The 19,218-nt window shown below is 40.9% G+C and overlaps 1 protein-coding gene across 1 annotated transcript in view; it reads right to left on the bottom strand.

The window, feature by feature from the left end:
* The window catches only part of LOC116508886 (complement factor H-like), a 35,663-nt gene that overhangs the window by 6,493 nt on the left and 9,952 nt on the right, over positions 1–19,218 (bottom strand). The window contains exons 5-11 of the mRNA XM_032217686.1: positions 15,679–15,867; positions 13,293–13,520; positions 11,025–11,204; positions 5,718–5,894; positions 4,382–4,558; positions 1,073–1,255; positions 72–267 (exon numbers count right to left, since the gene is read on the bottom strand). Coding sequence (XP_032073577.1) covers positions 72–267; positions 1,073–1,255; positions 4,382–4,558; positions 5,718–5,894; positions 11,025–11,204; positions 13,293–13,520; positions 15,679–15,867 — 1,330 coding nt within the window. The remainder of the gene's footprint in view (positions 1–71; positions 268–1,072; positions 1,256–4,381; positions 4,559–5,717; positions 5,895–11,024; positions 11,205–13,292; positions 13,521–15,678; positions 15,868–19,218) is intronic.

Raw genomic sequence — 19,218 nt, forward strand, 5'->3', positions numbered from 1 at the left:
ATACAGATATAGACAAGGAAAATAAATGATAACTTTAGTGAATTAAAGTATTTTTCTGAAAATATACATACCGAATGCAATACGGATAGTCAAATTTCCCTTCCACACAATGAATTCTGAATGGTCCAGAAGATGGATGTGGTCTATAGCCTCTTAAACATACAAATTCCACTACATCTCCATCCGTAGTATATAGTGTATCCCTATTGGACCACCTCAGCTTTATATTACGTTCTCTCATATCTTCTTCACTTGCTGTACAAGCAACTGCAAAAGGACACAGATCAGATGAAACATAGAAAGTTTGACACTGAAGAATTTTTTTGATAAAGAGATTAAGGTTTAGGTTGAAATTTCTATGTTGCAATAGGCTAAAATGATGTCTCCCTTTTTTATTTTGTCTCTTATGAACTAATTATCAGTCATGAACTAAACCTCTTTTAAGCAAGACAATGTTACATGTGTAAAAGGAAGGAGAGAAACATTTCAGTCCCCTTCCCTTCTTCCACATTTAATAATTTTAGTTCCCTAGTGATTCAACTATTATTCAAAAAGAACCTAGTGGATTGTTAGGAAACATGTCTTTCTGTAATTTTTGTTCAGGGAATGATTGATTGATTGATTGATTGATTGATGACAATGGCATGATGGTGATGATGGAGGGCCCTGTGTTCTCATCTGTGAAATACTAAGAAAAAGATAATCTACCTACTGAACTCAACTAAAATCTTTTTTTTTTCAATCATGCCACTGACTAAAAAGATGTCTCTTATTAAACATAGCTTTGGACAGCAGAATTTCACCAGGAAGGTTTCACAAAATGAGGGCAACATTTACAAATGGCAAAAGATCTTGTACAATTCTCCATTCTGAAGCAGTTTCTCCCTGAAAAAGTTACTTTATCTTGGTTCATAATACTATCACTTCTAATTCAATTACAAGGCAGTAAAATATCTCCTGGCACTAACATACTGATATAACACCTCTCATGTCATGAAATTTATTCCATTCCAAAATACTATATTTCTCTATAAAGAATAAATCAATAAAGAATTATAGATATTACTTATACCTCTACATGTTGGGGTTTGTGACCAACGGCCATTTTGACAAGTCACTCTTGGAGAACCTTGCATTGTGTAGAAATTTTGGCACTGATAAGTTACACTTTCAGTATTTAAATAGGTTAACTTGGGTGTGTCCACAACATCTCCATTCTCCACAGGAGGTGGACGTCCACATCTTCCTTCCGTAACTATAATAGATACAGAATCTATTGAGCAACACTCCTCATGATGACAAATATGTCAGTGGAGACACATAAATGCACATTTTAAACACATTCATAAGGAACTAATTTCAAAATTATACTATTTCTTATTTTTTTAAAGCAACAATATCATTAATTGATAGACAGAAAATGATTACTAGTGTTGTCCTTGTGTTGTCTTTCAAATTCAGATAATATAGTAATAGCAATAGCAATAGCAGTAGACTTATATACCGCTTCATAGGCCTTTCAGGCCTCTCTAAGCGGTTTACAGAGAGTCAGCATATTGCCCCCAACAATCTGGGTCCTCATTTTACCCACCTCGGAAGGATGGAAGGCTGAGTCAACCCTGAGCCGGTGAGATTTGAACCGCTGACCTGCTGATCTAGCAGTAGCCTGCAGTGCTGCATTTAACCACTGCGCCACCTTGGCTCCTAGTGTCATTACTTTCTTAATACCTAAAGTCAGATCTGTATGTAAATGAATAACAATTGCTTTGGGATAAACGGCATCTCCCCACAAGGAGTTCTTATTTTTATCACCCATTTTCCATTAATAATTGTTCAAACTCTGCACTAATAAATTGGGTAATTGTATGTGGATGTTGTGCATGTAAGTACTGAATTGATTGGATGGCTCGCAACACAATAAAGGCAAGAATAGAAAAAACATTTCAAAATAATAGACATTAAAATTAATAGATTGACTAAAACTAGGAACCAGTACATAAGCATCAGAGGGGTGGAATCTTCTATCTTAGTCCACCAGTCACTTCCAGGGTAAAGAACTCCATCATGGCCCCAAGCCAGTTGGCTAAGCCAGGCTTTGAGGCAAATCCAGAAGGCTTAGAGGGTGAGGGCATATCTCACAGCAGGATTTTCCAGATTGTGGAGGCAGAGAAAGTTCATTTACTAGATCCTGCTAGCAAAGTTCCTTGTCTGAGGAGGTCTACAGCATGTTCCCTTTGCCAGAGTGAGTGGAGGCGCCAATCCCATTGGGGTGAAATAGTCCCCTGTGCCATGAAGGGCTTTGAAAATGATAACCAACATGTTAAATTGAATCCGGATGCAACTTATATAACAGCAATGTCACATGAACCATTGAACAGGCATTGTGAGTCTACGAGAACCCACAAGTTGTACAGAGGATCTGTCTGGGGCAGTGCAACCTCATCCAGAACTGAAGATTTTAAATTCCCAGATCCCAAGCTCCAAGCAGCCATAGCAACAGAGTCTTACCAGGGTTCAAGCCTGTTGTCCCCTATTCAAACCCCCACAGCATCTAAGGAGGGAACAGACTAATGTCTACTTAAAGGGTCCCGGGGATGCCCCCTTCTGCAATGATGCATTGATCACCACCTGGAGGTCAACATCATGGAGGTTTTCACCAGCCAGGAGGGGTTTAATAGGCAGGCACTTGCACTGACAGCCTTGAGGACCCTGTCCCCTTCCTCAGATCTAACAGAATCAAACTGTTCCCAGATACCTGGGTAAGCCCACTCCCTGGGCATCTCTAATAGACCTGATCTATGTTTGGTCTCCTGCTGAGAATAGATAAAAGCAACTTTTCCCATCAGGTATTTCACAAAACTCTCCGGATGGCCCTGAAGATAATCACCCATGTCATCCTTCCCGTTATATAAATTATAATGCAAATAATTAGGGATAGGTTGAGGGATGGAATTGAAAGGTATGGACCTGAATGCTACTGATGTTAGTATGTCACAAAAATGCAGCAAACGATGAAAAATGGTAAGGGTGGGCAAATTTTATGCTACGTTAGGAGAAATTGAAAAATGTGCTTTCAATAGTAAGTGGTTACAGTATATGAGTAGGCCTTGGTACCCTGGAGGAAAACAAGTGAATTATGACATCGTGGAAAATTTGTGCAGCTTATTACACATGGATATTTCAACTTAAATTGGAAGAAGGTGCTATTGCTCCCATGGAAAAGGAAAGATAGGAAGGGTGAGTGAAGAGCTACAGGGAGGTTAGTTTATTCATTGTTCCTGTGAATGTATATGGGAGAGAAAACTTACAAAACTTACAAAATGTGACCGTGAGCAAAATTGGGGAACTGCAGCAGGATTTTATGCTGGGGGGGATATACTATTAATATTATTGTCCTTGAGCTATTGTCCCTAACAATAATTAGGACATTCTTAATTTCCTAAAATAAAGAAATGTTTGGATGTGAGAAATAAATTCTATTGTATGCTTGTTGATTTAGGGAGTTTATGATAAAAGGAACAGACTTGAAATTATGGAATGTTTTGTGTAGAGTTGAAAATTAATTGCTGAACATGATAATAAAGGTATTAGAGAGATACAAAGCCAGCATGACTATCAAGGGGACAGTTAACAAGAAGTTAGACACGCCCAGTGTGGCATAATTATTATATATTCCTTTATCAAAGTATAACGAACGCTTATAAGGAGGCCTGCGTTGGTTGGGGACATGGATGTGAACATAATTTCATTTATGGGTGAAGTCCCAATGTTGGCTGAGAATGTAAATGATTTGAAGGAAAGTTAGACATGTGAATGGTGCAATGAGGAGTAATGTAGGAAACCCTCAAATGGTTAAATCTGAAAGGGAAAAGGAAATGCAAATGATTAAGAAATGGGGGGAAAAATAAGCAAATAGGTCAATCTACATATCTTGGTAGAATGATGACTATCGCTGTGAAAACAAATGAAGAGGTTAACATGAATAATATATGCAATACATACGATATTTTAAAAATGATAACCAGTTTTATGTTCTATGACATCATAGGATTGAGAAGGAGAGGCTAAGTGCGCAATAGAAATTCATGTTTGTGCTCCAAAAGACACATATTCTTCCAAATAAGATTTTAAAAAAATAGCAATAAAATGAATTGAATAGATTTAAATGAGCAGAAATTCAAAATTTTGCAGAAGAGGTGCAATGTTAATGATAATATATTCTACTTTCACAGGGACATTAAATTTTACAATTCTAGCAATAAAATATTGGAAAAGCCTGACAGAACTTTTTCAAAATAATACGAAAGAGCCGGTGAAGTAAAAGCAAATTCATTTCCAATTCTAACTTCAGTTCTACGGAGTGAAGATCTGTACATAATACCTGTACAACGTGGTATTTCTCTCCAACCTTCCTTCGAACATGTAATGAAAGAATTTCCCAGAAGAACATAGCCTGGGTTGCACTGATACTTCACCTTCTCCCCAGTCAAATACTTTGCCTTTCTTTCACCCGTAATCCGAGCATGTTCAATTTCAGGGGGAGAAGAACATCTTATATCTAAAATGGAAATAAAAAATGGTCCCATTCAAATGAGACGCACTTTTCCTAAAGCAAACGCCTGAAGACATACTCCCACTTTTGAAACCAGAGCCCTCAACAAGCGCCGTATAGCCCAGAGAACACAAGGGGGCTGCTTCCCTCTGAGGTGGGGAGAGTGTGGGGCTACAGAGAGAGGAAGCTGCTCTTCCTCCTACAGTTTCTGCTCATCTTGAGGAAATGAACCCCGTTGCTTTCAATCAACGCTGTCATGATATCTGGACAGATTAATGGCAGTGTTGTGCTTGTGTAAATAATTTTCTCTGAAACTTCTTCTGTAGGATGGTTGTTAACTTGGAGGGTGGGAGAACCTCTATGCAATCTCTTCCCTAATTTTGTTTGTAAAAGGTAAATAAGAATACGACGTTGATACATAGCTGGTACTGGGAATTAGAGCAATTCTGAAATGTTGTATGGAAAACTGGATTATCCTGCAAGAAATCTGAATCCTTCCATGAACTACATGTAGAAAAGAAGCTATCTAGTGAACCTCTGAATGACGAACTATTCTGGCCTTTTCCAATCGGCCTGTCATGAAGCATCAAAGCCATGGATGCCACTGTGATCCTCTACCCTGGGCTCTGAGGGAGATGGTCTCAGTATCCTTTGATGGTGCTTGGAAACCATCAGATCTGGATGAGAGAGAACAGATTAATATAAAGATTGCCTGGTCCGTCCTGTTGCTTTACTATCTTTACAGTTGATTATACTGAGGATGTTATATTTGGTTTTTATACTCTGTATAAAACGTCCATTTTCTGAAGGATTCTAGAGAGATAGAACATAGGTCAAAAATAAATGATGACAAAATATATCGTCAACATTAGGCCAGCTAAAGTCACAAAATTGTTCACATGTTGATCAGTTCCAATAATGCTTCTATTGGTTAATTTAATTTAGTCTTCTTTGCCCACACAACACACAGAATCATTCACTCTCTGGAGCAACAAATGCCCGTTTGAGTCTGCATAGATTGAAAGAGTGAGACAGAAAGTTTGCCCTCTTTCCTTTAAGCGTCGCTTTTCAAGGTTTGTATTAAAAGAAAATAAAAAACTTTTAAAAAAACAATGTTGTTTCGAAAGCAATTACCTTGAGAAGTTCAAAAATAAAATCATTGTACCTTTACAAGTGAAAGCTCCTAGCCATTCTCCCCTTCTGCATGTTTTTTTAGCAGATTCTTTAGCCTCAAATCCAGGATTGCATGTATAATTTATTATTGTTCCAGAATCATATTCTTCTCTATTTTCTTGCCGCAGTGAAGCATTGGGGATGTCTGGAGCTGGACCACATGACTTTTCTGGGGGGGAAATTGACATCTTTCAGTACAAATCAATTTATGCCAATATTTCCTTAAATATTTAAAAAAACCAGCATATCATTATCAATATCAGTTTTAAAAAGTTAAGATGCAAGAGCCCTATTCAGTTTACCCTAACCTTTGCAAAGAATTCCTTCATAGGAGTTCTGCGATGCACGCATTTATTCTGTCTGACATTGGACAAAGTAATAGGAGAATAAATGCGCGCATCGCAATGCAACACAAGAACTCGGTCAGAAAAGAAGAAAAAATTTCCTCCCTCTTCCAGCACCTTAAAGCAACAGGACGTGAAATTGATTTTGAAAGAACCAAATTAATCTGCAAAACTGAACACTTCCACAAGAGAATAATTATGGAAGCCATCAAAATAGAGAAACACCCACACAACATGAATAAACGTAACGATACCTCCCACCTACCAGACATCTGGAAACCAGCCCTCGTCAACAAATGAGTCCCAGCCACGAAAACCGACACCGGACCCAGAACAACACCGGACACAACCACCAATCACCCTCACCAGACTCAAACCCAAACCCATCCCATAGACCAAATGCAACCAGCATCCAGAAGCCAAACCACGGCGGCATCACCAACTGCTGCACCCCCCCTCTGACCTCCCCCCCCCCACAAAGCAAACACACCATGAACACATGGCCAGACCGCAAACTCGGAGCCAAACCAAAGCCCTCAGCCATCTGCTCAGGACGATACATCACAGAACTCAGGAGGTTACAACACAAAGGCTCAGGATGTTACAATGCAGCCAACCCCCCCCCCCCAGGAGGTTGCAGCACAGGACTCAGGATATCACTACAATAGAACTCAGGATGTCATCACACATCCATTACCCAGGTCATTACAACACAAAAGAACAATAGGCACACAGCCAGTACATCAGCCACACAGGATGTTACGAAACAACGTACTAATCTGCAAACATCAACTCCATCAACTAATCAAGATGTTATAACACAGCCAACCAATCCGTTTACAGCAACAAAGCCAGCACTCCACACACACACACCAATATTTATAGAAAGACGGCAGCTCCGATCACGCTTTGCTCACACAAGCACAAAGCCGAAGGCATCAGCCTAAGGATGATGAGTGGGACCTCGTCGAAATGTCAAGATATTCTCAATCTTACAAGGCTAAAGACCCGAATACACCAAAACCTGCATACCTGTACCCGTGAAAATCCATGAAAACAAATTGTTTTTCTTTGGTATCCAATTAATATATTTTGAGCAATTATAACCAACGAGAAGCAGAAAGTTTCCAAGGAAAAAATAATAACAAAATCAAGAACTGGGGAAATACAAAGTCTTTTTTTTTCTTTTTTGTCTGCAAAAGATCAAGATGGCTCCAGCTTCTCTTCCATTTTCACAGTAGGTGAATTAACTAAATTTAAGGTGGACCAGAATCTCGAAAAAGATTGGTATAACTAAGAGCAATGTTGGAACTGGACTTTAAGGAAGAACAGATTAATATAAAGGTTGCCTGGTCCGTCCTGTTGCTTTACTATTTTTACAGTTGATTATACTGAGGATGTTATATTTGGTTTTTATACTCTATATAAGAAGCTAACAGTTCTGATGGGGTAGAAGTGGAGGTAAAATAAATATGTAAATAAGCTTGTTCATTCAAGGTCGGCAAGGCAGGAGAGTCGACAGGAAGTTCTTCAGCTGGACGGACGTGGGGGTTGTGGGCTCTCAAGAGCTTCACATGAACCCCATCTGACAAACCAACTTTGAGGTCCATTTGGACCAGAACCCCCCTTGGAGGGGGGGCGAAGAGGACAACATCTCATCAGACCCAGCCGGAAGCAACAGATCCCTCACAGGTCGGAGATTTGTCTTTTGAACCGGAGTCGGGGTGACAGCCTATAAATATGGCTGACAAGATGCTGAACTTCTTGTCAAAGCAAAAGGAACAGGAGGGTTCGGAAGAGATGAAAGACCGGTAAGATAATTTTTCTATCCCACAGCCATAAATCAAATCTGGAGAAGGCAAAGAAATCTTGAGAACATAAATAATATTGATGGTCAGATCAGGACTTTTTCAAAGTAGGAGGCAAAGAGGAATCCCTGAATCTGGCTAATCGCAAGTTTGTTCCAAGTGATATATTGTGGGCAGCTACAACCAACCGGACCCGATAAGGGAAAGAATAATAACAGTATAATAACGGAATCAAAAACTGGGAAATACGAAGGATTTTTTTTCTTATTCATTTTTTTTCGCTTGGCAAAAGATTAAGATTAAGGCCCTTCAGACAGTCACTCACCCCTTGTGACCTCAAGACTGGATTATTGTAATGCGCTCTACATGGGGCTGCCCTTGAAGAGTGTTCAAAGACTCCAATTAGTCCAGAATGCAGCCGCGCGAGCGATACTGGGTGCACCAAGGTACGCCCATGTTACACCTATACGCCGCGAACTGCACTGGCTACCTATTAGTCTCCGAATCCGCTTCAAGGTGCTGGTCGCTACCTATAAAGCCCTACATCTCATCGGACCTGGGTACCTGAGAGACCGCCTCCTGCCGATTACCTCCCTCAGACCAATTAGATCGCACAGGTTAGGTCTCCTCCGGATTCCATCTGCCAGCCAATGCTGGCTGGCGACTCCCCGGGGGAGAGCCTTCTCTGGTGCAGCTCCGGGCCTCTGGAATGATCTCCCTGTTGAGATCCGGACCCTCACTACCCTCCCGGCCTTCTGCAAAGCCACCAAGTCCTGGCTGTTCCAGCAGGCTGGGGGGGGGGGGGGGGGGCTGAGAAGCATCTACCTCCACAGAAATTGTGAATGTTGGTTTTGTTTTTAATATGTTGTCTTTGTCTCGTTTCCCCCTTTCCCTTGTCTTTTATGACCCGCCCGGAGTCCTCCGGGAGTGGGCGGCATACAAGACAAATAAATAGATAAATAAATAAATAAAGATGGCCCCAGCTTCTCTTCCGGTTTGAATTTAAGGTGGACCAGAATATCGAAATAAGATTTGTGTAACTAACTGCAATTTTGGAACTGGACATTAAGGAAGAACAAAAGTCCAAGATGGGCCCCATCATATTTCCTCACAGCAACTAAAGCAGATAAACTTAAGGTGGAACAGAACTCTGAAATAAGAACTGCATAATTTATTTATTTTTATTTATTTACAAAATTTATATGCCGCCCAATCCCGAAGGACTCCGGGCGGCATATACTGTATACCTAACTGTAACTGTAACTTTGGAACTGGACATCATGGAAAACTGGGAATTTGAAGAACTAAATGAAATTATAAAAAATATGCATAAATCATTAATATAAAGCCTAATTAGAATTCTAAATCCAGAGAAGCAGATAGCTAAAGAAGAACTCAAAGAAGAAGGGGGCAAGACATTGAAGGGAGGGAAATAAAAAGCAGAAAAAAACTCCACTATATGGAAAAATGGAGAGAGAACATGAAATATACCTACAATGGGAAACTACTGTGATAAAAAGACAGAATTGGGGGCATGTAAGGATGTATAATTATATAAAGATATGGAGGAGAATAGCTGGGAATTGTAACCAGGGGAGAGGCATGCAGTCCGGATTGCTGGATGTGCTGGGCAGTCACCTGCCCTGTCCCAGTCACATGAGATGGAGCAGATGTGTCTGGTGGTCCACATTACATGCTCCCCCCCAGGGATGGGTTTCTCGCCCCGTTCCAACTGGTTCAGAAGCGCAGTGCACGCATGCGCACTAGCGTCTGTGCGATGCTCCAGCTGCTCCTGGAGGATCACGCAGGTGCTGTATGCGTCCTGCACATGCGTGGAAGCGCAGAACTCGTCAAAACCGGGTAAGGAGCACGGGCAGGCAGGCAGGCCCTTCGCTGTTCCCGGAAGTTACTTACTTCCGTGTTCGCCGACCAACTGGTTCACGGGGACCGCCGCGAACCGGTTGAAACCCACCCCTGCTCCCCCTCCAATCTGCCTGCTGCCAGTGCTGCCACCACCAGATACCTTCCCCTCTGCGCCCACATACTGAAAAGACTGTGGCCATCCTGGAAACAGTAAGGGGCCAGCCCGCATCATTTTGGTCCTACCCATCCCATCCTGGTGGGCATAAACATGCTGTCCCGGCAGGCACATGTGTGCATAGGAGACAGTTTGTGTACATATGCACAGACTCAGCCCACCCTATTCCGGCATGCGCATGTTTGCCTGCCTCCTGTGCTCACATGTGGCTGTCAAGATTACATTGGCGGGATCTGTGTGTGTGTGTATGCATGCATGAACCTGCCATCCCCTGAACACATGTGCATCCACCGAGATGGGATGGGACAGGATGAAGTGATGTGGGCTGGACCCTTAACCGTTTCCAGGATGGCCATGTGGGCCAGATCTGACTACATTGTGGGCCGCATCTCACCTTCGGGCCTTGAGTTTGACACCCCTGGTTTAGAGAATCATGCAGCGGCATCGGTCTCTGTAGAAAAACAGAGGGGCCAGAGGAAATTGCCTCTTTTTAAAGCCAGGGATAAATGGGCGAAGAGGCTGCTCGGGCAAACTGCATACGAAACACTGAAAGCTCTTCAGACAGACGGAGTCAGGAAATTCCCAGGGAAATACCTGATTAGGCAGATTAAGGGTTGCCTTTCTTTTATTCTGTTCTGGTAGCACATCCTCCTGTCATGTCTCCTGTATCATGCTGCAATAACCACTTCAGATGTGTGCAAAATCTGCTACAATGTCCTGGGTGAGATATAGCCCTTAGTTCAACCTTTATGGCTTGGGGGCCTGGCAGAGGGGGGGGGAGAGGGAACTGGCCCATTACTCACACAGATTGAGCTGTGCATGCGTGCTGGCCCACCACTCATGAAAGCCAAGCTGCATGCACGCAAGACATCCCATTGTTCATGCAAGTGGAACTGCACATACACGTGTGCGCACTGGCCAGCCACTCACATGGCCCAGTTCCAAACAGGCCATGGCGTGTTAGTGTGCCCTGGACCAGGGGTTGGAGTCCCCTACCGGAGTCAAAAACAATTGAAAGTTACTTAAAATAATGTTTAAAAGTAGGTTTCTGCAGAGTTAAATAGTGGGGCCCTTTTACAATCAGAGTAACACATAAAAGTTCTACTTACTGAGACATTTTGGTGAAGGTGACCATCCATTTTTGGTGCATTCAACCACTTGTTCTCCATTGACTGGTTCAAAAGTAAATCCACTGTCGCACCGAATTCGAATCAGATCCCCATCATGGTATACAGTTCTTTGAGGTCGGAAAGAACCGTCGGATATTCTTGGAGAATTGCATGTAATTTCTAGAGAAAATAAGTCATATATTAAAAGAAGAATAGCTTGCACTCATATCAGATTGTTAGCACATTAAAAAAAATACCATTATCAGTTTTAAAATATACATAAAATTTAATATTGCCAATTAGTCATCTAAAATGTACTGTGAAATTAGCCATCTTGACTAAAAACACTTTTAGTAACTCTTGCCTACTATTTATTTGGAACATCATAAATAAATTCAACCAGTGCTATAATTAATAATCCGCTGCACTTTGGTTTTGAATTGAAACATAAAGCTACAATTTGATAGCTACATTCAGTCCCTTAATCGATCCCAGTGGCGTTTTCGACCACCTGCAAGGTTGTAAAACTAAGAGCTCCACATTGTAGAGGTTCCACTCTTGCCTGGGGTTGCAGAGAGGGGAAGGAGGTCAGGCTGTCAAAGGCTTTGATGGAGCCCTCAGACCTTGTTCTTCTTCCCGTTTCTGTTCTAATTCTGCTCAGAATTATGAGCAGTCATGTATCCATTGAGATAATTTTGAGGTGGAGGATAAGCAGCAACAACAACAGAGATTACTGTGGCAGTGGATGCATTGCTGGAATATCTGAAGGATACATTGGGACAGATTTCCTGGAGTAAATCAATCTATGCGATTGCTGAGAGTTGATGTCAACTTCTTAACATGCAGTTAAAAAATCAACGTCTTCAAGGACTTGCCCTGGGAATTGCTCATCAAAACATCAGTTGGTCTACAGCTCAATATCTCTATTCTCAGTGTATACCACCGTATTAGTTCTGCCATGTTACATGACTGCTGCAGGAGCTGCACTGGCTACCAATGGACCCCTGAGTGCAACCCAAGGTGCTGGACACGACTTTTAAAGTTGATTATAGCTCAAGTATAAGACATGAATGACATTGAGATTTCCAAATAACCGTGGTTTATCTAACCTGCATGGCAAGACGACATTTACTAAGAGTCCCCAGCTTCCAGGTTAGAGTTCCTGAAAGAATTAGAATGGAAATTCATTCTTCAGCTCTGATGAACACCCTTTGAGGGGTGTGGGAGTAGGAAGGGATCTCCAGAGGAAAAATTGCACAGAGCTGAAGAAGCTTCTTGGATGAGAAGCGAAACATCTTCAAAAAGAAAAAAACCCAAGTCCAGTCGCCACCTGAAAAAGCACCCTTGGGTCCCTCTTTAGACATCCCCTAATCTGCTAGTCCCAAAATTAGAAGCGTTATTTTTCACCAGGAACTAAAGGTGTTCCTCTAGTCTTGTTCATAACTGAGTTGGAGTTTCCATTGGTATTGAAATTTAGATTTTGGTTTGGTGAGAGTTTATAAATTCTTTAAAAAGAGTAACAATAGTAGCTCAACTTGGGAGTTTGTTGTCAGTCAAAGCAACTGCTGTATCTTTCAAGGATATAAAAATATTGCTATACAGATATATTTCCCTACCTTGATGAAATAGCAGTCTTTGTGGAAAATCCTGAAGAATGCAGTGGGCGGTTTTTGCACTAACTAGCCATGAAATGGCCAATGGGTCAGAGGTCGATGGCTGCTGGTTTGGCCCAGTTTGGCCGAACCGGTAATGGACTTCAGGCCTGGGTTGCGGAACCGGCAGAGACCCAGGCCTGCCACACCTCCGAATCGATTTCCTTGCCACCGCCGTTTTGGTTTTTAGTGACTGTGCGTGTACAGTTCACTGTACATTGTTCTGCGCATGCATGAAAAGCAATTTACATTGAATGCGGGAGCAGGACACGTCTGGTGCCCGTCTGGCACGCGTGTGGCTGGCACACAAGCAAAGCGACAGCACACTCACATTGCACGTGGGTTGTGAACCAGTAGTAAAACCGGCAGCAACCCCACCCCTGCAATGGGTGTGTCTTCCATGGCATCCCTCTCTCTCCAGCACTCCGCAGCCTGTCAAGGTGTCCGACTTCAACCACAGGCCAGGAGATTCCATTGAGCCCTTGGCCAAAGCACAGCGCAGTCCAAGCAGGAACCCTTCAGGGGGATATAAATATCCGGACCCATCAGGCACATGAAGTGCTCTGGCTCTGGCCTGCTGGTAGCAGGGATATAAAATTAAACTTTTAGAAGTCACCTTTGCATTTAGGAATCACGGGTGGAGTCCCATCACAATGCATTACAAAAGCTGATTGGGAAGAATTTTCTGCAAGGACATATCCTGTTCTACAGGTCAGCTCAATGGAAAGACCCCGCTGAACGAAGATATTTTCAGGCACATCTGTTCTATTTTTAACTTCTGTTCCATTTTCAACTTCTGTTATCTTTTGGCTTTCCAGTTCAGTCCTGGGGATCACACAGGGATCTGAGGGGGGGAAGAAAGCAGATTTTCTTAGAGAAGGGTGTCAGCATGCAAATGAATTGTATCATCTTACTGCAAAATTCTAGTCGTACAATTTAGCTTTCATCTACCAGCTACTTCGTATAGAACTGAAATTGTATATAACGGAGGGCTGCTGCAAGCAAGAGCAATTGAATAGTGTTTCTGCAAGAGAGAAAGAAAGCAATAAATGGATTCCAAATATTAGAAATGCTCATGGAAATAGGCACAAAAGGCAAATAGGCACTTTTGTCCAGGCCCCATTGTCACAAAAAGATCTCTTCTGCCCTTCCATGGCATAATGGCTTTGGCACCTGAATTCCACTGAAGAGCCAGATCTGTATTGCTTCGCAGATAAAGTTCACATTGTAGGAAGAATCGGTTCAAGTCCCCAGCCAGCTGAAACGAAGGGAAGAAGCCCATAACGAAAGTTATCTTTATTGGTCTCACAAAGGACTTCAGCAATAGGTTTGGGGAGAGCTGACAACCTCTTCTGGCGAATGGACAGACTTTCATGCTGTTCTGGGGTTGTGCGATGGAGATCTCTGGGCTTGTTGGGCAATGGGTTTCAAGTGTATGAGTTAAGTTATCCTAATTGTGACTTTATTGCCTCCTTGTGGTTCTAACTGGCCACCAATTCTAGTCTTACGGGTTCATCTCCTTGGTCTAATCCTCTGCTTTTGATATGATGAGTTCAAAGATATCTCCGTGGTCCTGTGGCCGGCATGACTAAACGCCAAAGGTGGGACAAGTAATGGGGGCTCACTCTGTTATGCGGCACTAGCGATTCAAACCACTGAACAATATTGTTTTAAACAATATACTAGCAATTTACCTGCTTATTCACTGGGCGCTCTGTATTTAAATTTTAACTTGATCAGCATAAAAATTATCCATAACTTTTTTGTACATAGCATAGTATTTTTTCTATTTATAGGCTGTTTTAACCATCAAATAACTGCAAGTTAAATTCTTGCATATAAGTTTCATCGCTTTTCTTTTTTACAATTTTTATTAAAGTTTTTTAAAACCCATAAAAACTAACACAAACTAATAAATAGCAGGGAAAGGAAGGAAGTAATTGTGAAAAAAATTAATGCTTCCAATTTCCTTTGCAGCAAATATAAGTACATTTACAAAATTCTCTCTTATTCTGTGAGTACAAAAAATTGCATCCCTTTCTGATACTTTTATTTTAAAAAATTAGAAGAAATATTTCTATCAAACTGAAAATGCACAAGATCAACAATAAATATATGACAATTCCGAAAACTATTAAATTCTTCTGGACTTTTTTTTTGTATAATTAACATAAAAATCTAAAAATAAAATGTCTTCAAACAAAGAATAACAAAATATCCCTCTGGAACCTATGGAATTATTAAATAAAATAACATCATAATCCTGGTCACCTTAATATTAATATATGACAAATTCATCACGCAAAATATAGGACTCTTTTATCAGAACAAATTCCAATGCCCACCAACATTCTGTATAATTTCAACTACAAAGAAGCATAATGTCAATGGCGATGACTACTTCAGCTTCAGCCACAATAATACAATAGCAAACAATAGGTACAAACTCTAGGTAAACCGCTCCAATCTCGACTGCAGAAAGAATAACTTCAGCAACAGAATGGTCAACACCTAGAATGCTCTACCCGACTCCATTCTTACATCCCCAACTCCCCCCCCATAACTTTAACCCAAGACTCTCTACTGTTGACCCCACCCCATTCCTAAGAGGTCATTTACTCTGTTCATATTTATGTTTATATTTATATCTGTTATCTTTTACATGTTTGACAAACTAAATAAAATAAAAATAAAATAATTCTTAGCTAAAGCTCAAGATTTTGGATCGAACCTTGGAGATAATTTGTATATTTGGAAAAAATACCAGAACACCCTTCTCCAATCGGATGTGTTTCAGGAGTTTTTCTTTGCTTTGTTTTAGATTGAAAATAATAAGAGTCTAAGCCAAGATGTACGTGATTTCAGTCAAGATTAAATCACTTTTAAAATAATGTAACTTTAGAAGCAAATGTTCATATTTTTATCTTATCTTCATTACTTTAATCAGGTTTTAATTATTAATCTTAGGGGGGGGGAATCCATGATATTGGCAGCATACTTACCAGAGATACACAATGGCAACTCTATGTAACCGTCAACACACTTTCTGACTGATGGAACCGCAAGCACGTATCCTTCATCACACAGAAATTGGAGGCTCTGATTACTCTGAAGAAGCCGAGCTTTTCTTTGACTCCCAAACACAAACAAGTTTTTTGTTGCCAGCTGTTGTCTTGTGATACTGCAGGGTGCTAAAAAAAAACAGAGAAGAAGGTAGATATTCTCAAGGGAGATAATTGTCCATTGGTTTCTCCTCTATTCCACCCCTAAGAAAACCAGCCAAGTTTACAATTCGCAAAGGAAGCAGGATGGCTCACCCAAGCATTTTGGTGGACGAGGTGTTCATTTTTGTCCTTTGCACTGAATCCATTCAGGTCCTTCCAAGACATATCCAAGATTGCATTTGTACTGCACTTGATCGTTTTCCAGATACTTCGCTCTCTCAGTGCTTACAATTTCCCCAAAATCAACGTCCTCTGGTTCTTCACATGCTGAAATTGTATTTTCATGAAATTATCTTATTTGCTGACAGAAGCTCACATTTCCTATTTGCTCTCAGGAACTGTGAGATAACAAACTTCCTGCTCTAACCCAAGTTAGATATTTTCCACTTTACATACAGATCAGAACATATTAGGAAAGGAATGCCTGCTGGGCACTTAATCCTAACTACAGGTAATCCTCAATTTAGCTTTGTTTTCAATTCCAAGGTACTTATTTGGAGAGTCCTTATGATCCAGATTCAAAGTTCCAACATTCCCTGCCCCTCCCCGGTCACAGGAAGGCACTTCAGTGCTGAGCCATTGGGTTGCATGTGGGGCTATTTGCACATACACATAATAATTTTATGACGGTTTTGCTGAAAACCAGCATTTACTTCCAGTTTACAGCTGAACCACGGCAACAGTGAACCACAGGTGCACTCAACAAACAAACAATAGCAATAGCAGTAGACTTATATACCGCTTCATAGGCCTTTCAGGCCTCTCTAAGCGGTTTACAGAGAGTCAGCATATTGCCCCCAACAATCTGGGTCCTCATTTTACCCACCTCGGAAGGATGGAAGGCTGAGTCAACCCTGAGCCGGTGAGATTTGAACCGCTGACCTGCTGATCTAGCAGTAGCCTGCAGTGCTGCATTTAACCACTGCGCCACCTTGGCTCTTGTTTGACACATATTTGCTTAATGACTGGGACAATTTGTTAAGGGCTACCACAGAAAATCTTCATAAAATCTGATCCACTTTAGGATCTAGCAAGTTACAGTTGTGATGGGATGGCTCCATTGGGTTATAACTCAAGGACTGCCTGTAATATGAGACCTTCCCTTGCTAAGGCCTAATCTAAGCAACTGTGGATGGGGAGAGAGAGGGAGGCTGAAGGGCTGTTGAATTTGCCCCCCAAAGGAACCTCTTTGATTCTGTGGGATTTTCCCCTTGCTGGTACTTACCATGGCTGACCATGGCTGGTCCTGGATGAATCATTCTGATAGTACACATATTAGATTTCTGACTTACGGAGCCTCACCTTAGACAGGGCAATCTCTTGGTTACTATCACAGCAAGTTGCCTATTAACTGAAACAAAGACCCTCCAAATGGGTGTGAAGTTATAATACTGATACAAAGTATTTGCAAAAAACCACTTGCTTGAAAACTTTATTTTTGAAAAGAGGATAGGAATCATAAATCTATGATACTATTAAAGAATCTGGCATTGCAAATTTCCAGAAAACCGCAAGAGGAAAATGAAAGTGTTTGCCACTTGAATGGATGCAAAAGGAACTGTTTCCCCCTTGATTTCTCTTTGTCTTCACTTACCGTCTTGAGAAGAGCAGCCTGGCCAGAGAAGGAAAGCAGCCACGAGGAGCAGCCAATCCCTCATGGCTCTTCAAGAAATCTCCCAACCACTAAAATTCAGATCAGCAGTTTGGCTATTTTCTCCGATTTCTCTGAGCTATTAACATCCCTTCCTCCCTTCTGCTTGTTGCTCTGCTTTTTGTTATGAAACTTGTGAAGAATTACGGGAATAAGAATATGGTCTTGATTGCTAAATGAGGACTTCATGAGAACTTTGTGAACTTTGTGTTGCAGTGATAACATCAAACAAATCAAACAGTAGTTCTACTTTCATTCCAGTGTTGATCAATTCTGAACTTTCCCAAGGTCTTCAGGAGAAGCAGCTAACAACAAAATTATTACGCATGACTTTTTGTGAAAAATTCTTGGCCATGGAAATCTTTGTCTCATTCTTCCATGTCTTAACACTTTATTTGTTATTGTTAATCACCCAGAGTGACTCAGATAAAAAGATAAAGTTAGAAACTTGATAATAAATAAATTACGTTTGATATCTGTCATGCCTATTTTATATTTATTATATCAATATTTATAGGAATCTCAAGTTTGTACACCTGTGTGAAAAAGTCCTGCACACTTTATGGTTTTACGATTTATGACATTTTTGAGATAGGCCATTGATTTTATGATATTTTATGCTAACTGCTATGCAAATATTGTTATATTTAAATAAATACTGGTGGTTTTTAAGTGAAAAGCATAAGCTTAAATTTCAAACTTAGGAAGAACCATTTTCTTGGCACCGAAGGCTACAGACAGAGCAGACCTGGTTCCTATGTGATCAATGTTCTTTTGCAGGTATTATGGGCTATTGTGGCATCCTGAGGCTCTCATAAAATCACCTCATTTGGAGGGAAGAGAGAAAAGAATTGGGGGAAAGTTTAGATGCTCCAGTGCTGACAGCATGTTCTTGGTTAAATTACGGTAGAACTATATTCAATAAATATATTCCATTTTTATACCTGTTCTACTGTTCTACTTTTGAGGATATTTTTGTTTATAAGTAAAATGAACTATTAAATGCAAATACTTCAATGAAATCAAACAGTGGACTTTTACTTCAGTTTTAAAATAGCTTTGTTAGACATGGGAATCATTTTTATTAACTCAAGTCCCTCAAAACGGATGGGAATTGACAATATTGATGCAAACTATGTTGCTATTCAGGAATCAGTTGCTGAAAAATCTTGTATTTGAGAAGAGAATTGGAATTGTAAATTTTATGATATTCTTAAAGAATCTGGCATTACAAATTTCCAGAGAGCCTCAAATGAAAAATGGAAGTCTCCCTTCTTGCTTAAAAGTATCTGTTCCTTGAATGAATGCATCAGAAACTGTTTCCCTTAGCAACCCTTTGATTGATCTTCTTAACTTACCATTTTGAGAAGAGCAACAAGGGCAGAGAAGAAAAAGAGCAACCAGGATCAGCCGGTTCTTCATAGCTCTTCAGGCAACGTCTGAACCACCCAACATCCGTTTAGCGGTTTGGCTTTCTCAGCTGATTTCCCTCAGCGATTCCTCTCCCTTCCTCATTGTGCGTTTCTCTGTTTATTGTCAAGGGAACCGGGAGGAGGAAGTAGGACTGGAATAAGAATATGATCTTGACAGGTAAGAGGGGGTTTCACAAGAATTTTGTGAACAAACAAATCAAGTGCAGCTTTTCAGGCAGTGCTTCCAACTCTTCA

The sequence above is a fragment of the Thamnophis elegans genome, chromosome 5, assembly GCF_009769535.1.
Source record: "Thamnophis elegans isolate rThaEle1 chromosome 5, rThaEle1.pri, whole genome shotgun sequence".
Lineage (NCBI taxonomy): Eukaryota > Metazoa > Chordata > Lepidosauria > Squamata > Colubridae > Thamnophis > Thamnophis elegans.